General features: G+C 36.1%; 2 protein-coding genes across 11 annotated transcripts in view; one reads left to right on the forward strand and one right to left on the reverse strand.

Moving 5' to 3' along the window:
* The window catches only part of LOC149747767 (uncharacterized), a 135,708-nt gene that overhangs the window by 54,015 nt on the left and 60,653 nt on the right, over positions 1–21,040 (forward strand). Inside the window, exon 4 of the mRNA XM_089923239.1 lies at positions 1–21,040. This exon is cut by the window's right edge and continues 60,653 nt beyond it. Coding sequence (XP_089779365.1) covers positions 1–24 — 24 coding nt within the window. The 3' untranslated portion in view covers positions 25–21,040.
* Positions 1–21,040, reverse strand: part of EML4 (EMAP like 4) — a 155,182-nt gene that overhangs the window by 37,622 nt on the left and 96,520 nt on the right. For all 10 annotated transcript variants that reach the window (XM_089923231.1, XM_089923233.1, XM_089923226.1 and 7 more), the window contains 7 exons: positions 14,038–14,161; positions 12,608–12,757; positions 8,995–9,064; positions 7,834–7,944; positions 5,594–5,689; positions 341–475; positions 91–226 (listed from right to left, as the gene is read on the reverse strand). In XM_089923231.1, the coding sequence (XP_089779357.1) occupies positions 91–226; positions 341–475; positions 5,594–5,689; positions 7,834–7,944; positions 8,995–9,064; positions 12,608–12,757; positions 14,038–14,161 (822 nt within the window). The remainder of the gene's footprint in view (positions 1–90; positions 227–340; positions 476–5,593; positions 5,690–7,833; positions 7,945–8,994; positions 9,065–12,607; positions 12,758–14,037; positions 14,162–21,040) is intronic.

Raw genomic sequence — 21,040 nt, forward strand, 5'->3', positions numbered from 1 at the left:
CTCTCTCTCTCCTGGTCTGGATAAGAGATGGGACTGCAATAGCAACATGCACAAACTGAAAGGAATGACTTCAATATGAGAATACTGTACCTTTAGGCCCTTTCCCAGGTGTGGGTTCTACAGTAGTTTTGCTCCATATAAGTATGACTCCACCTGAGTCTCCAGTAAGAACATCTCCATTCCCCAAGAATGTCAAACACTGCACAAATTTTGGTTTTTCATATTTCTACAATGAAACAATGAGAATTTTCAGTTTTCCCTTTGGCATGATGACTTTATGCTTACTCAACAATTAAAAAATTCAAGTTTTATAATGAAGTTATAACATTCTGGTCCTTACCCCAAAAACTCCCTGTTTTCTTGTTAGTGAATTGCCACTCCAGGTCCAGAAAAAAATGTGAGATTTACCACAGGTTATTATGGTATTTGCATCTGTTGGATGGAATTCCACAGCCAAAACAACTTCATTTGTTGTCTGTGGAAAGAGAAATAAAGCTTTAGATGAATGTATATACTTATCTCCATTAAGTACCAATTACAGGTACTGATAATCAAAGATAGGGAAAATTTTTAAGGAAATGCCTTTTCTTCAAAGTTCTATTTTCCTGAAAAATTTTAATAATAGATTTTTAGAATAATGATTTAAACTTGATGTCCTTATCCTATTATATCATCTTTTATGCTATCTATATATAATAACTCTGCACTAGGAAGACATTTACATGAATTAGTTTTAGGTTGTTTTAATTTCTTGCATATTCAAGGAAAAGTACGCTAAAACTAGCAAATGAAAGAGCAATGTACATGCTGTCTTAAAGACATTGCCATTTTGGTCTTAAAAGAAACAAACCAGTCTTATCTTTATTTGTACCATACTACTGACCATTCATTCAGGAAAATATTACTGATTTAGAGATTCATCCCCATGCTGAAGACGTAAAAAGTAGATACAGAATGGTCACTACTGATTCCTACAGAATGAAAAAACAAGAAACAAAGAGCTTTTATGCTCTTTCCTCAAAAAAACCTAGGAAAGGGACCTCATTAAACTTAAAAGCTTTTGCACAGAAAGGAAACCATAAACAGAACGAAAAGACAACCCAAAGAATGGGAGAAATTATTAGTAAACAATGCAACCGACAAGGGATTAGTCTCCAAAATATACAAATAGCCCATATAGCTCAGTATCAAAAAAACAAACAAGCAAATCAAAAAATGGGCAAAAGAGAAACAGACATTTCTCCAAAGAAGACACACAGATGGCCAAAAGCCACATGAAAAGACGTTTAACATCGCTAATTATTAGAGAAATGCAAATCAAAACCACAATGAGGTATCACCTCACACCAATCGGAATGGTCATCATCAAAAAGTCTACAAATAATTAATGCTGGAGAGGATGTAGAGAAAAAGGAACCCTCCTACACTGTTGGTGGGAATGTAAATGGGTACAACCACTACGGAGAACAGTATGGAGGTTCCTTAAAAAATTAAAAATAGAACGACCATACGATCCTGCAATCCCACTCCTGGGCATATATCCAGAGAAAACCATAATTTGAAAAGATACACGCACCCCAATGTTCACCACAGCACTATTTACAACAGCCAAGACATGGAAGCAACCTAATGTCCATCAACAGATGAGTGGATAAAGAAGATGTGGTACATAAATACAACGGAATATTGCTCAGCCATAAAAAAATGAAATAGTGCCATTTGTAGCAACATGGATGGACCTAGAGATTATCATACTAAGTGAAGTCAGACAGAAAAAGACAAATATCATATGCTATCACTTATATGTGGAATCTAAAAAAATGATACAAATGAACTTATTTACAAAACATAAACAGACTCACAGACCTAGAAAACAAACTTATGGTTATCAAAGCAGAAAGGTTGGGGGAGGGGCAAATTAGGAATTTGGGAGTAACATATACACACTACTACATATAAAATAGATAAACCACAAGGACCTACTGTATAGCACAGGAAACTATACACTCAATATTTTGTAATAACTATATGAGAAAAGAATCTGAAAAAGAATATATATTGTGTGTGTATATATGTGTATGTGTGTGTATACATATGTATAACTGAATCACTTTGCTGTACACCTGAAACTAACACATCATTGTAAATCAACTATACCTCAATAAAAAAATATATAAAAAAGTACACTAGGGATGTAATGTACAACATAATAAATATTATTAACACTGCTGAATGTTATATATGAAACTTGTAAAGAGTAAATCCCAAGAATTCTTATCACAAGGAAAAAGGTTTTTTTCTATTTCTTTCATTTTCTATCTATATGAGATGATGTATGTTCACAAAACTTATTGTGATAATCATTTCATGACAAATGTAAGCCAAATCATTAAGCTGTATACCTTAAACTTATACAGGGCTGTATGTCAATTATATTTCAATAAAACTGGAAGGAAAAAAGAAGAAAAAGGAAAAGATAATGTGTTGATAACAAAGCAAAATTAGTCACCTCTCTTCCAGAATTGGAATCTTTTAAAAACTGATTCAACAGTCCTTAGTTTTCACTTGGAAAAAATCAAAACTACTCAACAGTTGGATCTTATGCCAAACCGATTAATCAAGGATTATAAAGCTAACTATAAATATTCCCAAGTATACAAACCCATGGTTCCAGTGGTAAGATATTCAAGATATAAACTGAATAATCTATGAAAATAAATCACTTTGGGTATGAGTGTGGCCTTACAGGGTATTTTAACTTTTTACTGATGTATACTATATAATCAGAAAAGCTCACAAATCTTAAGTACATAGCTTGATAAGTTTTCACAAATTGAACACACCTCTGTACAGCATCTAAAGCAAGAAACAGAACATTACTAACATCCCAGAAACATCCCAGATCCCTTTTCTACTCACTATCCCCTCACTGCTGAAGTAACCATGATCCTCATTTGCAGCAGCGATTAGCTTTGTCTGTTTTATTTAAATGGAATAATACAGAAGGTATTCCTCTGTGTCTAGCTCATTTTTATCAACATTACATTTGTGAGATCCACAAATGTTGGTGCACATATTGTAATTTGTTCATTCTAATTGCTGTATAGTATTCCTTTGTATGGAAAGACCACATTATTGATATATCCATTCTCTTATTGATGGGCATTTGAGTAATTTTTTCTTTTCTTTATGATTACTTGTATATACTTCTTTTGGGTTTATACCTAGAAGTGGAACAAGATGGGTCAGAAGGTATGCATATGCATGTGTTCAACTTTACTAGGTAATACCAAACAGTTTTCCAAAAGGGCTGTACCAATTTACATGACTAGCAGCAGTATACGAGAGTTCCAGTTACTTTACACCCTCACCAATCTTGGTGATTTTGTCTATTCTTACTGATTCATATTTCCACATATATTCAGCTTGTCAATGTCTATAAAAATCATGCTGGGATTTTGACTATGTTGAATGTATAGACCAATATGCAGAGAACTAACATCTTTACGATACCGGCTTCTATCCATTACTACTGTATAATCCTCCAATTATTTAGGTCTTCTTTAATATCTGTCAATAAGGTTTTGAAGTTGCCTCACTGAATTTTAAATATACATAAATTAACAAGAAATGTATTAAATCCCCAATCCTTGTAACATAAGCCAGGACAGAGCTTATCTACAGAAGAATAAAGTTAACACACAGGGAGAAGCTAAGAGGGGAGACAGAGAATCAGTGATTTAGTCCCTGAATCAAATCATTCCTGAGGCAAAATCTCCCTCTGACCTTTACTAGAGGTTTTCTTTAACTCTCTAAACATGAATCAATAAACTCTCGTTAAATTTGCTTTAGTTGTTTTGAAGTTGTTTGCAATGAAAGAGTTCTAATATAGATATTTGGGATACAGAGCTGAGTGAACTTGCTGACTGACTGGGTGTGAAAGTGAGGGAAAAGGAATCATGAATGATGCCCAAGTTTCCAGCTTGAGCAACTAAGTGGAATGTGATGTTAGTCACGGACAGGCAAACTGGTTGGGGGCTAACAAATATGATTAGTACAGATTTGGACACTTTGCTTGTGACTTGTGGGATTCAAATAAAGATGTGTCCAGCAGGCAACAAGAATTGCTCTTGTTACTCTGGGCTGGAGTGAGCTGATGTGGGACATGGCAGGTAGTAACCAAGGCCATGGAAGCAACAGGAGCAGCATATGATATCAACAGAAGACATGGGGTGTAACTCTCAGGAACACCAACACCAAAGGTTCTGGAAAGGAGGTCCAGGAGTGGCCACTAGGAGGAAAACCATAAGACTTCATCTGGTAGCCTTTCCTACAAAGGACCAAAATTCACAATATTTCACTTCGGTGTAACTTTCCTATGTTTCAATGTTAAATTACTCTGAATGATGGCTGAAAGACAATCTATCTTCATTTATGTTTTTTAAAGTCTGAGGTTTCCTGATACCTTATATTCCTTTCAAGTACAATCAAATCTACTCTGCTACTTTCAAAAGATTAACTTATACTATTTAAAAGAAATAACCTCTTTTCATCCAACAAGCTGAAAGCTTGAAGCTTACACAAAACTAGGAGAGAGCACAATTGAAGAGGAATGTGACGTTATTTAAGAGTATAGCAAATATGTCACAGGCTTTTAAAAGCCATCCTGTCAGGGCTTCCCTCGTGGTGCAGTGGTTAAGAATCCACCTGCCAATGCAGGGTACATGGGTTCGATCCCTGGTCCGGGAAGATCCCACATGCCGTGAAGCAGATAAGCCCGAGTGTCACAACTACTGAACTTGTGCTCTAGAGCCCACAAGCCACAGCTACTGAAGTCTGCGTGCCTAGAGCCCTTGCTCCGCAACAAGAGAAGCCACGGCAATGAGAAGCCCGTGCACTGAAGAGAGCCCCCGCTCGCCGCAACTAGAGAAAGCCCACGCGCAGCAACGAAGACCTAACGCAGCCAAAAATAAATTAAAAAAAATTTTTAAACCCATCCTGTTGCTTTGAATCCCTTTGAACCTGTCAGAGGGAGGCCGTTTCTGAGCCATATGAATGCAGTTGCAATGCTAACCTCATTCCTCTCTTACAAGTTATAGCCTGCTCTAAAGGAAAGGATTAACACTATTCTATAGCAACTATAAAGGCTGTAGTATTTTATTTAATAATCCCACACACATAATTAAAACCAAAAAACTTATCATTACATATGCTTTTCAGTTATGTCAGCCATATTCCAAAGGTTGAATTTTTCCTTTAGATTTTTTAATCTTTAAAGATTGAAAAAAATAACATATTTTGTTAAAGAAAAAGAAGCCAAGTAGAGTATACAGTCTTAACTTTGAGATTACACATCCAACTACTTTGGCATTTCAGTAGTACAATGTGTCTGAAATATCACTGAAAGCGGTTGAAGCTGCTTGACTACTGTATCTTAAAACTGACTACCATAAGAATAATGACAAATCAATAAATTTGATGAATTTGGCCAGCTGGTGCTTTCTTGAAACCTAAGGATATGCAATATACTTCCAAGGATTTACAAAACAAATAATGTATTCTAAAAGATAATACCCAATTAAAATGTTTTTACCTTTATTTCTGCTCCTTTTGATTTCTTCTGCCAATCCCATACAGTAAGCATATGCTCATTGGAGTCATCAATAACACATAAATGAACACCTGAATCCTAAAGAAAAGTCAATTTAAATAGGCATTTAAAAATTTTCAGATAAGGCTGGCTTTCTAAAAAGAAATACCATATTATTAAAACTGCCAAGTTTAAGATAATCCAAAATCCTTTACGCTCATGGTTCCTTGAAATATAATGAATATACTATTTACTAAGACTGTATTTTCTTCAGAAATATAATAAAAAGTCTTAAAAAATTGTTTTTCCATTTCTAATTTTTTCCCCTAGGTTGATCTCCACTTGCTCTCTAGCCACTTTTATTATTCAGAGATAGCGAATAATTAATCTGGAGGAAACCCTAGTCCCTTCCGCAGCTTAAAGTATTTTCTGCTTTAAAGTAGTCTGACTGCATTTAAAGTATTTTCCTTTGAGGTAGATGTGAAATGTATATAATTTTATAACTTTGCTCCTAAATTTTGGTAGTTTGATAGAACAAGCTAAAATTAATGGCTACTTTAAAGTTTGCCAATTTGTTTTCCATGATATACCTGATTTACATTAACATGAATAAACAAGATAAAAATATAACTAACGCCTCCCAGTTTAAGAAAAAGAACTGTGGATGATACTAAAAGATTATTTTTTTTCTAGTAGCATTTTTAGTATATGCCTTATGATGTCTATGGAACAAAGAAATACTGTGGTGATAAGTGAGAGGTACCGAGGAAGGGCAGAGCTTACTTTCCTCTTTATCTTTCTTTTATCCTGTATTGGAATGATTACCTAAATGAGGAAAAGTCAGAGTGTGAGGCAATCCAAGATAGTCTTAACACTGTAACAATGGTATCAACAAGATGACAACAGTTCCTGCTACAGAAATTTTGGGGGGTAAAAAAGGTTTAAAAGTATTTCCCTTCTGTCCTCTGATCTCCTTTTCTAAATGCCTTTCTCCCAATTCCTGACTCATTATACCCCTTGACATTCAGTGCCTGCAAGCTAGTAAAGTTCCTATATCCACCCAAACTGATCTTTCTGCTCTAAAAATGTCCCTTGCTCCTCCATGTCCCACAAAACACTCATAATCCAGAATACAGCTGCTGACAGGAACTGAAGAGACAATATGAATACATAAATACATCCTAAAGCATGAATGAGGCCCAATAAAATCTGGAGGTATATTTGTAATTGAAATTAAAAATTATGATCCTAAAATAAAGACGTTTTCCTGTATACTCTGTAATAATTACATATAATTCAAGAATAAGTAGAATGTTTACATGAGCAACATCTTGTTTTATTTTCACAAAATAAAGTCTCAAGGCTTAGGTAAGATTGCTAGACACTGAATTTTAAACTTAAATTTAAAATCAGGCTGTCGGGGCTTCCCTGGTGGCGTAGTGGTTAACAATCTGCCTGCCAGTGCAGGGGACACGGGTTCGAGTCCTGGTCCGGGAGGATACCACATGCCACAAAGCAACTGAGCCCGTGCGCCACAACTACTGAGCCTGTGCTCTACAGCCCACGAGCCACAACTACTGAAGCCTGAGTGCCTAGAGCCTGTGCTCCGCAACAAGAGAAGCCACCGCAATGAGAAGCCCGCACACCGCAAGGAAGAGTAGCCCCCGCTCACTGCCACTAAAGAAAGCCCGCACACAGCAACGAAGACGCAATGCAGCTAAAATTAAATACATAAATACATTAATTAAAAAAATCATGCTGTCATCAATTCAGAACCAAAACAATTCATGATTTTAGTGAACGCAAAGGTCTGATTGCTTCCTTTACTCCAATATGACATTAAGAAAAGACAATACTTGTGGCAGAACTGGCCAAGTTTCATGTCTGTACATTTTCTAAATAAAATAGATCTCCATGATTCAAGCTGAAGCAAAAGCACATCTTACTGCTTGTTTCAATTTTACTATACTACGTATGCATTCCTTTAACCATTTCCTGCTATTACGTTAGAATCCTATTTCAGGACAGAACAAAGTAAGTATAATTAAGCGAAATATCCTGGATCCTATCTAAACCAAAGTACTTTAGCACTTAAGGTTAAAATGCTGGCCATTGTTAAGCAATAGCTAACATCTAATTTTTCAATTCAATTATCACTTTCCATGAACACAGACACAAACAAAACTGAGCTTAACTTCTTTTCTGTGTCTTTGTGCAGCTGGCTAACTCCCTTAAATACTTACTGCTTTTGAAAAATCCAGGCATCCTACTCCACGCTCAAAAGTTCCAAGTCCAATAATTTGCAGTGTAGATAGACTAACTGAATCCCACACTCTGACATGGGGTTGCAGGGGCTGCACAAACAAGGGGAAAAACACAAGACAGCAAGACAACTAGTATTTAGGTAGATGAAAATAAATACCACTCCCACAAGAACTGTTTACATATGCCCCCAAAGAATCTTGAGCAGGTATTTTCTTCTCATACCATGAAAATAAGGAAATAACAAAAGTGATAACAGTAGCACCAAATGATCTGAAGTATTTACTATGTGTTATATACTATTCTGAGTATATTATATGTATTAATTCATTTAATTCTCACAGACCTATGGGTTAGTGCTATTTATTATAACCACCATTTAACAGATGAGGGAACTGAAATGGAGATAATAACTTGTCTATAGTTATCCAGCTATTAAAAGGTGGAGTCAGGATTCTAACACCAGCAAATTTGCTCTGGAAATCCTGCTTTTAGCATTACTTTCATTCCTGAGAAAATAATACTTTTTAAAAGAATCAGTGTCCAATAAATTGCTAAGCAAACAGTCCTTAAATAGAATTTACAACTGGAAGGGGTCTTAAAAGTCATCCAATATAACCCCTCTAACTCCTTTTTCTTTAAAGAAACTTTAAGTCAGAAAATGTCATGAGTAGTCATACATGCTAATCAGTCATCATTAATATTCACTGTTGATCCTTACAAATAAGGGATTTGTTATGTAAGCCAATTAAACAGTACTGAATAATAACTGAAAAATTTTAAGTGTTATCATTTCTAGTCATATATAAAATCAAGGAATTCATCAATTTAGGGAAACATTGATAAATTATTCTCTGTTTAAAAAAACTTTTTAACAAGCTTATCAGTTCTCCCATTTTTATAAGTAAATAGTTTCCTTAGGGAGAACACTTATTTTTTTTTGAAGCAAAATTTTTACTTTGACTCTCTTGTTTTTTTGGAATGTTATTACATCCTAATATTTTTTCCCTGCTTATACTAGAAATCCCTTAATAATTAAATTTTAAGAGAATAAAATAAATGAGTTATGGTTAAAATTACAATCAATTCCATTCTAATATCAATATCACTAGGTACAGAATGCATAAAACTGTGCCACTCACCCTTCCATCCTTATCCACTCCAGCTATCTGTCCAGTTGCAATCCTAATTTTGTCAGGATGTATAGCAAGGCTAGAAAGCAGTATTAACAACAATTTTAAATACAGGAAAGACATAAAACAGCAGAAATATGCCTAAGTATCAACATTTTTCAAACAGTTTTTAATCATTAAAAAAATCTCAACGTGACCCATTTGATTTACTTTAGCAAATCAAATAAACATCAATTACCTAAAGGATTACTTTCCTAAGTTTTCAGCTGTACTACTTCCTTGTTAAACTGAACAGATTATTATTAGAAGAAAATATTTACTAAATCTGAAGAAATATTTACTCATAATTGTGGCATGATAAATTAAACTGTTCTCATTTGTTCAAGTTCCTTTGTAGTCCTGCACCTAGGAATAAATATTCACATGGTTTTATTACAGTGAAGATGCAATATTGCATTGTGTAATTTTACTTTATTAAAACATAAGCATGGGCTTCCCTGGTGGCGCAGTGGTTAAGAATCAGCCTGCCAACTTTGGGCAAGAAACTTTTAAATACAAATTGAAAATACTGCAAAATATATGCCCACATTTCTCATGCTAAACATATGAGTGATGAGCAAGATTTTTAAAAGGATGTCTCCACATCCGTATCTAGAATTCTTCTACATCTTGCAACCAAGGGGTAAGCGCAACTGAGAATGTAATTTTGTTCTTGGTATGTATTGCTCATTACTTTCCGGAAGAGTAGTATCAATTTAAACTGTCATAAATAAAAATGTTTTAAAAGTGTCACTAGGGCTTCCCTGGTGCCGCAGTGGTTGAGAGTCCGCCTGCCGATGCAGGGGACACGGGTTCGTGCCCCGGTCTGGGAGGATCCCACATGCCGCGGAGCGGTTGGGCCCGTGGGCCATGGCCGCTGAGCCTGCGCGTCCGGAGCCTGCACGTCTGGAGCCTGCGCTCCGCAACGGGAGAGGCCGCAGCAGTGAGAGGCCCACGTACCGCAAAAAAAAAAAAAAAAAAAAAGTGTCACGAAAACTTCCCCATATTAAGAATTATACCTTTTAAAATGCCTTGATAATTTGATTGGTATAAATGGTATCAATTTTTGGGGGGGGGGCCGCTCTGGGTCTTTCTTGCTACACGTGGGCTTTCTCTAGTTGTGGTGAGCGGGGGCTACTCTTTGTTGCAGTATGCAGGCTTCTCATTGCGGTGGCTTCTCTTGTTGCGGAGCCCAGGTTTCAGTAGTTGCAGCACACGGGCTCAGTAGTTGTGGAACGTGGGTCCTAGAGCGTGTGGGCTTCAGTAGTTGTGGCACGCGGGCTCAGCAGTTGTGGTTCGTGGGCTCTAGAGCTCAGGCTCAGTAGTTGTGGCGCACAGGCTTATTTGCTCTGCAGCATGTGGGATCTTCCTGGACCAGGGATTGAACCTGTGTCCCCTGCATTGGCAGGCGAATTCTTAACCACTGCACCACCAGAGAAATCCAACGGTATCACTTTATTTTCTTTTATTACTAAGGAGGCTAGAGTTTATCAATGTTTCTTTAATTCTATTTCCTCTTACTTAAATAGTTCACATCCTTTATTGTGGTCAATTATATTAAAAGTAATTAAAACCCTAACATTAACATTTTGCCATATTAAAATCCAAAAAAGAGGGGATATATGTATACGTATAGCTGATTCACTTTGCTGTACAGCAGAAACTAACACAACATTGGAAAGCGACTATACTCCAATAAAAAAATAATAATAAATAAATAAATGTTGTGGAAAGAATTTAAATACAAAAAAACCCAATCTTTTAAAACACATTTTAAAAAGTGAAATTGCTGGATTAGGTAATATATATGCATGGTTCAAATATCAAAAGCTATAAAAACACATATCGAAATTCTGCTAAAATCTCATCTACCTTGCTATTATCCCTATTCCCTGCAACCCCAGGTAATCACTGTAATCAGTTTCTTTTTATTAATAATTCTGGAAGAATTTTACATATGTGGAAGCCAACATAAATATTTATCTTCCACCTCCTTTTTACACAAATGGTAGAACACTACACACACATTTTCTCATTCAAATTTTATACTTGGAAGTATGTCTTAGGGATCTTTCCATATTAATACACAAAGACCTTCCTCATTCTTTCTTTTTTAAAAAAATTTATTTGAAGTATAGTTGATTTGCAATGTTGTGTTAATTTCTGCTGCAGAGCAAGGTGGTTCAGTTATACATATATACTTTTTCATTTCGTTTCCATTATAGTTTATCACAGGATATTGAATAATTCCCTGTGCTATACAATAGGACCTTGTTGTTTAACCATCCTCTATATAATAGCTTGCGTCTGCTAATCCCAAACTCCCAATCCTTTCCTCCCCAACCCCATCTTTCCCTTGGCAACCCCAAGTCTGTTCTCTATGTCTGTGAGTCTGTTTCTGTTTCGTACATATGTTCATTTGTGTTGTATTTTAGATTCCACATATAAGTGATATCATATGGTATTTGTCTTTCTCTTTCTGACTTACTTCACTCAGTAAGATAATCTCTAAGTCCATCCAACCTTATTCTTTCTTTATAGCTGCATGGTAACCTATAGGTACACCACAATGTTACTAGTCCCCAGCTAAAAGATATTTAGGCTGTTTCCAATCTTTTCTATCACAAATGATGTTGTAATAAGTAATTCTGTACACATATTATTCTTCTAGTGTAAAGGCAATACTTTAATCATCTCTAAAAGTTTAACAATATCTATATAATATTTTAAGTCTAATATATATTAGAGTAATTTTTTTTTTTTTTTTGGCGGTACGCGGGCCTCTCACTGTTGTGGCCTCTCCCGTTGCGGAGCACAGGCTCCAGATGCGCAGGCTCAGCGGCCATGGCTCACAGGCCCAGCTGCTTCGCGGCATGTGGGATCTTCCCGGACCAGGACACAAACCTGTGTCCCCTGCATCGGCAGGCGGACTCTCAACCACTGCGCCACCAGGGAAGCCCTAGAGTAATTTTTTTCTAGATAAAGATATAGTTGCCAGAATAGTACAGACATAGAAGATTTTAAATGTTGGAAAATGAATCTAAGCAATAGATAATTAAAGTTAACTAAGAAGCAGTAAAATTAATTGAGTACTTTAAAAACATGCCAAGTATATAAAAGGAGTTCTCACTTTTTTACAGTTTGACACCCTATGGGATACTTTAATCCTTATTCAGCCATGATTTCCCTCCCCCCAAAAGAATCAAGTTCAAAATTTACCTACATAAAATAAATCCTCAAGAAATATTTAGTAACCAATAATCACTCTTAGAAGTATGTAAAAGTCTAGAATGCCCCACATATATCTGATGTTAGAGGTCAGAAGAAAAAGACCATAAAAGTTGTGGGAAAGAAGAAGAGGTCCCAATTGAGATTTATAGATGATATGTTTTATTGCAGTGGATATCACACCAACCATTCTGGAGTCCTGTAAGTCTTTTTTTTCTTTCTGAAATTATCTACAGAATGCTCATAATATCCTTAAGTTCTGAGTTTTCCATAGGAAATCATTTCCAATAAAAATCCAGATTTAAAAAATAAGAGCATGAAATCAAAAAATGAACAAATGTTAAACGATACCAACCATTTCACACAGTCTGTATGACCCAGGTAGTGTCGTTGAGTTCTCTCCTCATAATTAAATAGTACTACTACTGATGCTATGAAATAAACGATTTCCCCGGTAGGAAGAAGGTAAACATTAGCTCGACAGTCCTTTCCTCGATAACCATATCTTAAAAGAGTCAAGGTTTTTAATAAACATAATTTTCAAAGTTTAAATAAACAATTTTTTCATGGATACTTAAGGGAATCAGGAAAGTATAAGAAAAGAGGACTGGAATGGAACTAGAAAGCTCATGTCCTGCCATTAGCCCTTGTGGAACCCCAAGAACTTTTAACATGCTTAAATCTTAGTTTCCTCATTCAAAAAACAAATACATATTATGCTCCTAGTATGTGTCAGGCACAGAGCTGAACACACACTTCTGAACAAAACAAATGTGGGCCTATGTCTCTAGAGTTTATGCTTTACAAGGTGACAAAAATTAACACCAAATGTATCATTAGAAATTGTGGAAAGAAAAATAACAGGATGCTAGGAGAAAGCATAAAAGCAGTATCTAATTTAAATGGAGAGAGAAAAAGAGAGAGATCACAAGAAGGGCTATCTGAAAAAGCGACACTTACGCTTGACCCAAATGATGAATAAGAGATAGCCAGGCACAGTCTGACATAGGCAGAGTGTCCACTAAGAAGCTGTACAGAATAACAGGATTGGTGAGTTTTCTCAAGCTAATTTCTGCCAAAAGGAGGGACTGATTCAAGGGGTCAGGGAGGAGGAGGTAGGAGAATGAAGGCAGAGAGCAGAGTTCAAACTATTAGCTCCTTCTGCTTCACTGAGAGTTTCTTAGAGGGTCTAAGAGAAATGAGACTTTTTAAGTGAAATAAGGATCACTTTGTTTTACACACTCATTTTTTTAAAAAAGTCTGGTGGTGAAGAAGTTAATTCTCAAATTAGAATCCACCTTGCTAATTTGAGCTCTTAATAAAATAATTCACATTATTTCACAGCTTACAAAATGCTTAACTGATGTTTTCTTACTTAATTCTTACAATGGACCTGTGAGATAGGGATTATTAACATCTTTTTATAAGTGAAGGAAGTAAGGTTCATTAGGGATAAGTGGCAGAGCCAAGACTCAAACACTAGCCTTCCAATTCTAATCTGATGCCTCTTCTACCACACCACAAGCACCTGCCTCGATGTTCGTAGGATATTGCTTACCCTATCTGAAAATATTAATTTTGGTGGTTTTAAATTGCTAATAGCAAAATCCATGTAATATGTGAAAGGATTAGAGATGACATCTCTTAACTTTCTCAAGTGGTTGCTATGTTTATTACATTTACTTTTTTTGGCATAAAGACAATTTTGATAGAGGTCAAGTAAACTAAATTTTCTTCAACTAAAGACAAAGCAAACAAATTTGCTGTCACAATAGAAAAGGATACACCCACTCCAGTTTGAGCTTCTCAGGAGGCAGCTCTGTTCTGATGTCATCATAGTTGTCAACATCAGAAGGAATGAACATTGTAATTGGTCGACCTCGCATAAACATTTTAACATATTCTCCTTCTGTTAAGACACAAGAAAAAAATTAAGACAGATGTATTTGCTGAATATTCATAGAAAAGTGTATTATTAATGTGATACAACAAAAACAGATAAAAAATAGCTACTTCAGAGTTCTAGTCTCATTATACATGATTGCTTTTGTATAAAGACCTAGTCCAAAACATTGTAGGAAAAAAACCATTGGTCATTTCCTTAAGTAAGAATAACTATTTTCATAATTAAAATATAATTTATCTATAAGTTGACACATTTCAACAAGACAGCCAGGAAAGTTGAGGTACAGCAATGAAAGAAAATAATTTTGTGATGGCAGTTTCTCTGACAATTGAAAAAAGATTGTCAGAGTAGACAACAACCATGTCCACCACACTACCTGATCAACCTACTGACGTTTAATGGCATACAAAACATGGCCTCAGAATATACCACGAGGAGTGAAGTCAGACACCCTCATAAGTCAGGAAGGGGAGAGAGACTAAGCGCTCTGCTACATAGGGCAGTGACCAGAGCTGGATGGAAAGAGGACCAAGGTCCCCTACTTCACAATCATGCCTACAATCAGCCTTGAGTCTAAGCAATTAAACTATAATACACTAACATTTTAAAGACAGTGCTAGGAAACAGTTTTCTAGTTAGCAGCAAAAACATCTTTTATTTATATAAACCAATAGCTGTTTTTAAGATGTGCAACACTCTAAAACTAAAAATGTTAAAAAGACAACTCCAGAATCAAATCAATATTTATTGTACACCTTTTACAAATGAAAACAACACTTAAGTGAACAGAGGAGACTCTTTTATGTCTTAAAAACAAAACAATACTTAAGTGAACAAATGAGACTGTGCATGAGACTGTGTTGGGATCCTTGGTCCCAGCATCCCAACCTACATACAGACAGGTTTAATAAATGTTGATGGTGGTCGTGAAATGTTTACAAAAGAACCTAAGCAGGAGGGAGAAAATAAGGGACCGAGTACAAAGGCATAAGCAATGTCTAGAACTTGCTAACTTGTCTGTTATATGAAAATCATGTTAAAAACAGACTGAAAATGTGATCATCAACCAGAGGCTGATACAACCTTAGGACCTCTAATAATGACCTAAGCTACTAAGGAGAAGAGTAGATAATCCAATAGCTTATGTAACGTAAACCATGGAAGAAGGAAAGAAATTATTTGCTGAATGTCTGTAAATATTTCTTCAGAGTCAGGTTTTAAAACTGTGCTTGTTATGGGTTAGAAGTTCACATTACTTTTATTATTATTACTCATAGTGTGTTCGGCCTCAGGGTTTGATCTAAGAGGCTAAGACCTCCCACGCCATAGTTTTAATACCACATGATGTATGTCTCTATTACTTCTGAATCTAAGAGTGGGCTCTGCTTCCTGATGAGTTGTAGCATAGCTGGACTTTGATGATAACTAAATGATTTAGTTATCAGCTGTAACTATTTCCCTTCAGCAATCATCTTTATCTGTAACTCCTTGTCATTTTTTGTATAGTTCACTTTCTTATAGGTGTCAATTTGTTACATACTTTTCCCTCTAGTTGTTTTTTTTTTTTTTAAAGAACATGAATTCTTTTTTTTTTTTGCAGTATGCGGGCCTCTCACTGTTGTGGCCTCTCCTGTTGCGGAGCACAGGCTCCGGACGCGCAGGCTCAGCAGCCATGGCTCACGGGCCTAGCCGCTCCACGGCATGTGGGATCCTCCCGGACCGGGGCCCGAACCCGTGTCCCCTGCATTGGCAGGTAGACTCTCAACCACTGCGCCACCAGGGAAGCCCCAGAATATGAATTCTTAAAGGGAAATATCCTGTCCTTTGGAATTTCTTCCAAGATCATTGATCAGAGATACATAGCATAAATGCTTTCTGAATGGAAAAAAATAAAATATTTAATAGATGCTTCTATTGCCAGTTAGAAGAGATTATATGTCCAGCAAAGGGACTGGGTTAGGGATAGCATCAAAGAAAAAAAAAGCCCTCTCCTTTGCTAATAGAGACAGCTCAGAATACTGCACTGATTCCTTTAGCAACTGTCAAGCAGCACAAGCAGCTAACTATAAGCAAAGGAACTATGCATCTAGCACCTGTGAACTTTTCTAATATAAAAATGGCAGTGCATGTTAGGATGAAAATGCTTTTCCTGCCGATAAAGTGGCAGTATGCATGCTGGACGCAGAGAATATAATCTAGACACTGGGAACAATTCCTGAGACTGAGAGGGAGGCAACACATTACAGTGGAAAGAGCAGGAGCTTTGGAGAAAAAGACTGATTGGGATCTGAATCCCAGCTTTACCCCTTCCTAGCCATGTGACTTTGGCCTCATTTTCCAAATAAATAAAATGATAATACTACTTACCATTCAGAATTATGACTGAGTAAATATCACACTGTAAAGTATAAGGTCTTTGACAAATATTTATTCCCTTCCCTTTGTGAAGGATTTATGACCATTCTAAACACTGTCTAGGAATTGCTTGTAATACATGATTTAACACACGGTAATCTCTCTTCATAAGCTTTAAAGTGACTGTCCACAGAACAGCAAGTGCAGCAAATAAGTTAGAATTCTGAGGGTTCTATCAGGTACACTATAATACATGGGTCACAAGTTCAAATATCTACAGGCCCAGGCAGGAAATGCAAAATGAGAGCAGTGGGAGAATACAGGACGACTGGTTGGGGTTCGGGCACTGGCATATACACCAGGCCCCATCTCAGGAAGGCAGCAGTTAAGCATCCTCAGGAAAGATGTGAGCCCAGTGCTGCTAGATCTTCTCATTTTTCAAGAGAAACAGAAAATCTATACTTTATTGTGAAATCTCCCAATTTTTAAACGTTTACTCCTTTGCCAAAAAAGGGAGAATACTATGTGAAAACACACCTTTGGCCTGCATGTAGCTCACTAGTTTGCAACCTAAGAAGAGTCTTTACCTTGGGAATTAGGTAAAATATATAGATGAAGAAGAACCTCTTTCCTCCTCAATCACTGTTGAGTCAAATTCTCACTGCAAACCTTTTCTTGAGGCTGTCTGGCTTATTGATCTTATAGTCGAACGACTTAACAATTTGTTTTACCCAAATGCTACTTTCTGGCTGTCTTCACTGTATACCAGCATGAACGTCAAGGGGAAGAGATGGGCCATGGGACTGGTCAAAGAAGGGTATGAGATCAGTAACACTAATTAATACATTAATAAAGTCTGGTGGTCCAGAAAAGGAATGTGAGAAAGAAATGATTAAATTATCTCATAATAATTAGTAAACACACTATAGGGCTATCTGTATTCAATAGTGAAGCTGCTGCTTCTTGAAATGTAATTAATCTCAACATTTTATCTCCTATTTTGACACTGCGAAAATTCCTGGGACTGAGAGGGAGGCTATGCAGTATAGTGCAGAGAACACAAGCTTTGTGATAAACACAGACCTTGTTTGAATCTCAGCTCTACCACTTACTAGCTTATGCTCAAATAAAATATTCTTAATTCAATCTGATCAATGCTTAATTATAAAAGAAGAAATTCAGGGAATTCCCTGGTGGTCCAGTGGTTAGGACTGGGTGCTTTCATTGCTGGGGCTCAGGTTCAATCCCTGGTCGGGGAGCTAAGATCCACAAGCTGCATGGTGTAGAAAGCGAGAGAGCGAGAGAGAGGGAGGGAGGGAGGGAGGGAGGGAGGGAAGAAGGGAAGAAGGGAGGAAGGGAGGAAGGGAGGAAGGGAGGAAGGGAGGAAGGGAGGAAGGGAGGAAGGGAGGAAGGGAGGAAGGGAGGAAGGGAGGAAGGGAGGAAGGGAGGAAGGGAGGAAGGGAGGAAGGGAGGAAGGAAGGAAGGAAGGAAGGAAAATTCTGGGGGATATTGTTGATACCATAAATACCATAAATTTTATTAGTTCATTTCTCTAGACACATATAATGCTGGAACTGGAAGAAATCTTAGAGCTTACCTAGTTCAAACGGCTTCTTTTACAGAAGGGGAAACCAAGGCTCAGAGAGGTCAAATGAGTTCCTAGGCTGTGTTCTGTTGGGCAATATTTTCATTCTATACTATGTTCTAGATCTGCACTATCCAAAATGATGGCCACTGGCAGAACACTTAGAAAGCAGCTAGTGTGAACTGAGACATGCTGTAAGTGTAAAATACACAACAGATTTTGAAGATTTAGTATGAAAAAAAAAAGTAAAACATCTCATTAATGTTTTTTTATATTGATCACACATTGAAATGATATTCTGGATATACTGCATTAAATATACTAAACTTAATCTTACCTGTGTCTTTTTATTTTTAAAATGTTGCTACTAGAACATTTAAAATTATATGTGTGTTATACATTATATTTCTATTGGACATTACTGTTCAGACAGTGGTGATATCTTTAGGCTAGTCCACATAAGTCCAATTACCTGACAGTACGGCTTCCTTATAATCCAAACAGTATTAGCTTGAGCTCTGGATCCCAACAACAGGAAATCAGAGAGTACAATAGAAGAGGAAGATGTTTCTGCTCTATTATCTTTTGGAAGAGTGAATGCTAGGCCAAAATTTGAAATACTGTATTTCCATGTCCTTCTTGCACACCTCTTAGTCCTTCCCCTTCAGCCTCCTCATGTACTTCTACTTTAGCACCTCCCCTGGGCTGTCCTATCCTCCAAAGTGCTTCAAATTGCAAAATGATCATTATATTCCCTAATCCAAGCTTTTTGGCATAGTTATTCTCAGGTGTTCTAAGAAAAGCAGTATTGCTGAAATAATTCATACTGATATAAATAACTGGTTATTAACATTACATGTTTAAAAGATGCTTATCAAAATTTATTAATCTTTCACAGATTATAACAAAGCAAAAGGAAAAATTCAAGGAGAGTGTAGAAGAAAATTAGTACTGGGCATACTCTGCTCCAAGATTGGTTCCTCCTGTGCTTTTTTTTCCTTTTAAATAGCTTGCTTGATTTGTGCACCTAGAGATTTAAAAAAAAAAAAGCCTTTCAAAGGCAACAGCAGAGCTTCAAAGGTCTGGACTATGACTTGTACTTGTTTATGTACTGGGTACTGCTTTGTAGAAAGCCTTCTGAACTTCTAGAATGCTTACAATTTAAAGCATCTTTCTCCTAAAGTTTTCACTCTAGGAATTCATTTTTATATTTTACGATCTTTAGAACTAAAGAGCTCCCCCCACAACTGAATTTGAATCTTATATTTAACTAAAATGTAGCTAGCTGTGAGATGCTACCTAATTCCAGCAAACAAACAGAAAATTTAAGAATCTTTACTTAATTTGAGCTTTTTCTCTGATACTACCAGTTCCATTCCCCAAAACCACAGAGCTACAGAACAGGCTGGTAAACAAGATGCTAGAAATACTGTCCACAATTTTACGGTAGAAAGTGACAAAGACCATTTAAGGAAAGCTAAAATCTTTTCTTGAAACTCATTTATTTTTAAACAAAATATTTCAAGTCCCAGTTAATGATCCAGTTACACTCGAGTAATAATTTTAAAAATTCCAATGAAACAATGTAATCTGTAAGGATCTTTGAATTTTGAACAAGGAAATTGATTTGTGCTATAATAAAGTCTCAATTTCACCCCTTTCAAATGTCTAGCTGTAAAAATAGATCATAAATGTAGACTCCAAAATAAAAAGGGGAGTCATGAATTTAGAAGGATATATAATCTAATCTTATTGTGTTCATTTAAAAAATTCCTAATTGTGCTTGCCAAATATTATGTAGTTAGTTTTACTGGCTGGGACAAGAACACAGTTCTGAAAAATCTGACCAAATACTAAAATGCTACCTTAATTTTCGTTGTTCTATAGGTAGAGTTCTACTAGCTGGTAAAATTTATTGAATTCTTAATTACATGGGGGTTGGGTGAGGGTACACAATGAAGATGTAAAATGTGTTAACCTAGCCTCTTAGGAGCTTACAAGACAGACATAACCAAGTCTTATGTATCTGCTGGTCAACACTTATCTAATTACAGTAACAAGCCAATCTGCAGTTAAGTAATTTTACAGTTAAGTAACTTTCTTGAGTCTAAACCTCCTTTAATCAGATTTTTCTTTGCTGTTTTGCCTTTTGGTTTTTTTTTTTACAACTGTGATTGTTATAAAATTACTTGAAAATATCAGACATGGGAGTTTGCGTAAGCATTTTAATTATTTTTACTGCGTGAAAAAGGCTTTCTTTGGTAAAAGATGGGAAATACGTCTATTCCAACAATATAAGGCACATAAAACTTCTTCTGAAAGATTTGCTATACTGCTGAAAACATTTCTGAACTAAGCAAAACATGGTTGTACTTTACAAAGTCCCTCAAATCATTCATTTATATCCCCAGGAAAAGTTATCTTAAACACTAAATGAAAAAAATTCTTCATTTTATCTGAATACACCAAGTTGGATTTAATTTTTTAAAAATAAGAAATTAAAAAAAAGGAACTTCAGATATCGAAATATTTATCCCTCTCTTTCTCAATTAACTATAGCAGAAAGAAAATCAAGAGGCCCAAGGGGAACAATAAAAACTTATATATGAAATTCTAAAGAGTATTAAAGAGTATTGAGAGGCTTCATCTTTAATGTTTTATTTCTTTAAAAAAAAAAAAAAAATAGGGACTTCCCTGGCAGTCCACTGGTTAAGACTCCATGCTCCCAATGCAGGGAGCATGGGTTCGATCCCTGGTCGGGGAGCTAAGATCCCACATGCCGCATGGCGTGGCCAAAAAAAAAAAGTTAATTAAAAAAACCCCAAACCCCCAAAAGCCTGAGTCAAATAAAGCAAAATGTAAAGATCTAATAAATCTGGGTGGTCAGTATATGGGTGCTTGAAATATTATTTGCATGTATTTTTAGAAAGATGAAAATATTT

Source organism: Delphinapterus leucas, chromosome 13 (assembly GCF_059928025.1).
Source record: "Delphinapterus leucas isolate spDelLeu-1000000601 "Yukka" chromosome 13, BTC_Dleu_Yukka2, whole genome shotgun sequence".
Taxonomy (NCBI): domain Eukaryota; kingdom Metazoa; phylum Chordata; class Mammalia; order Artiodactyla; family Monodontidae; genus Delphinapterus; species Delphinapterus leucas.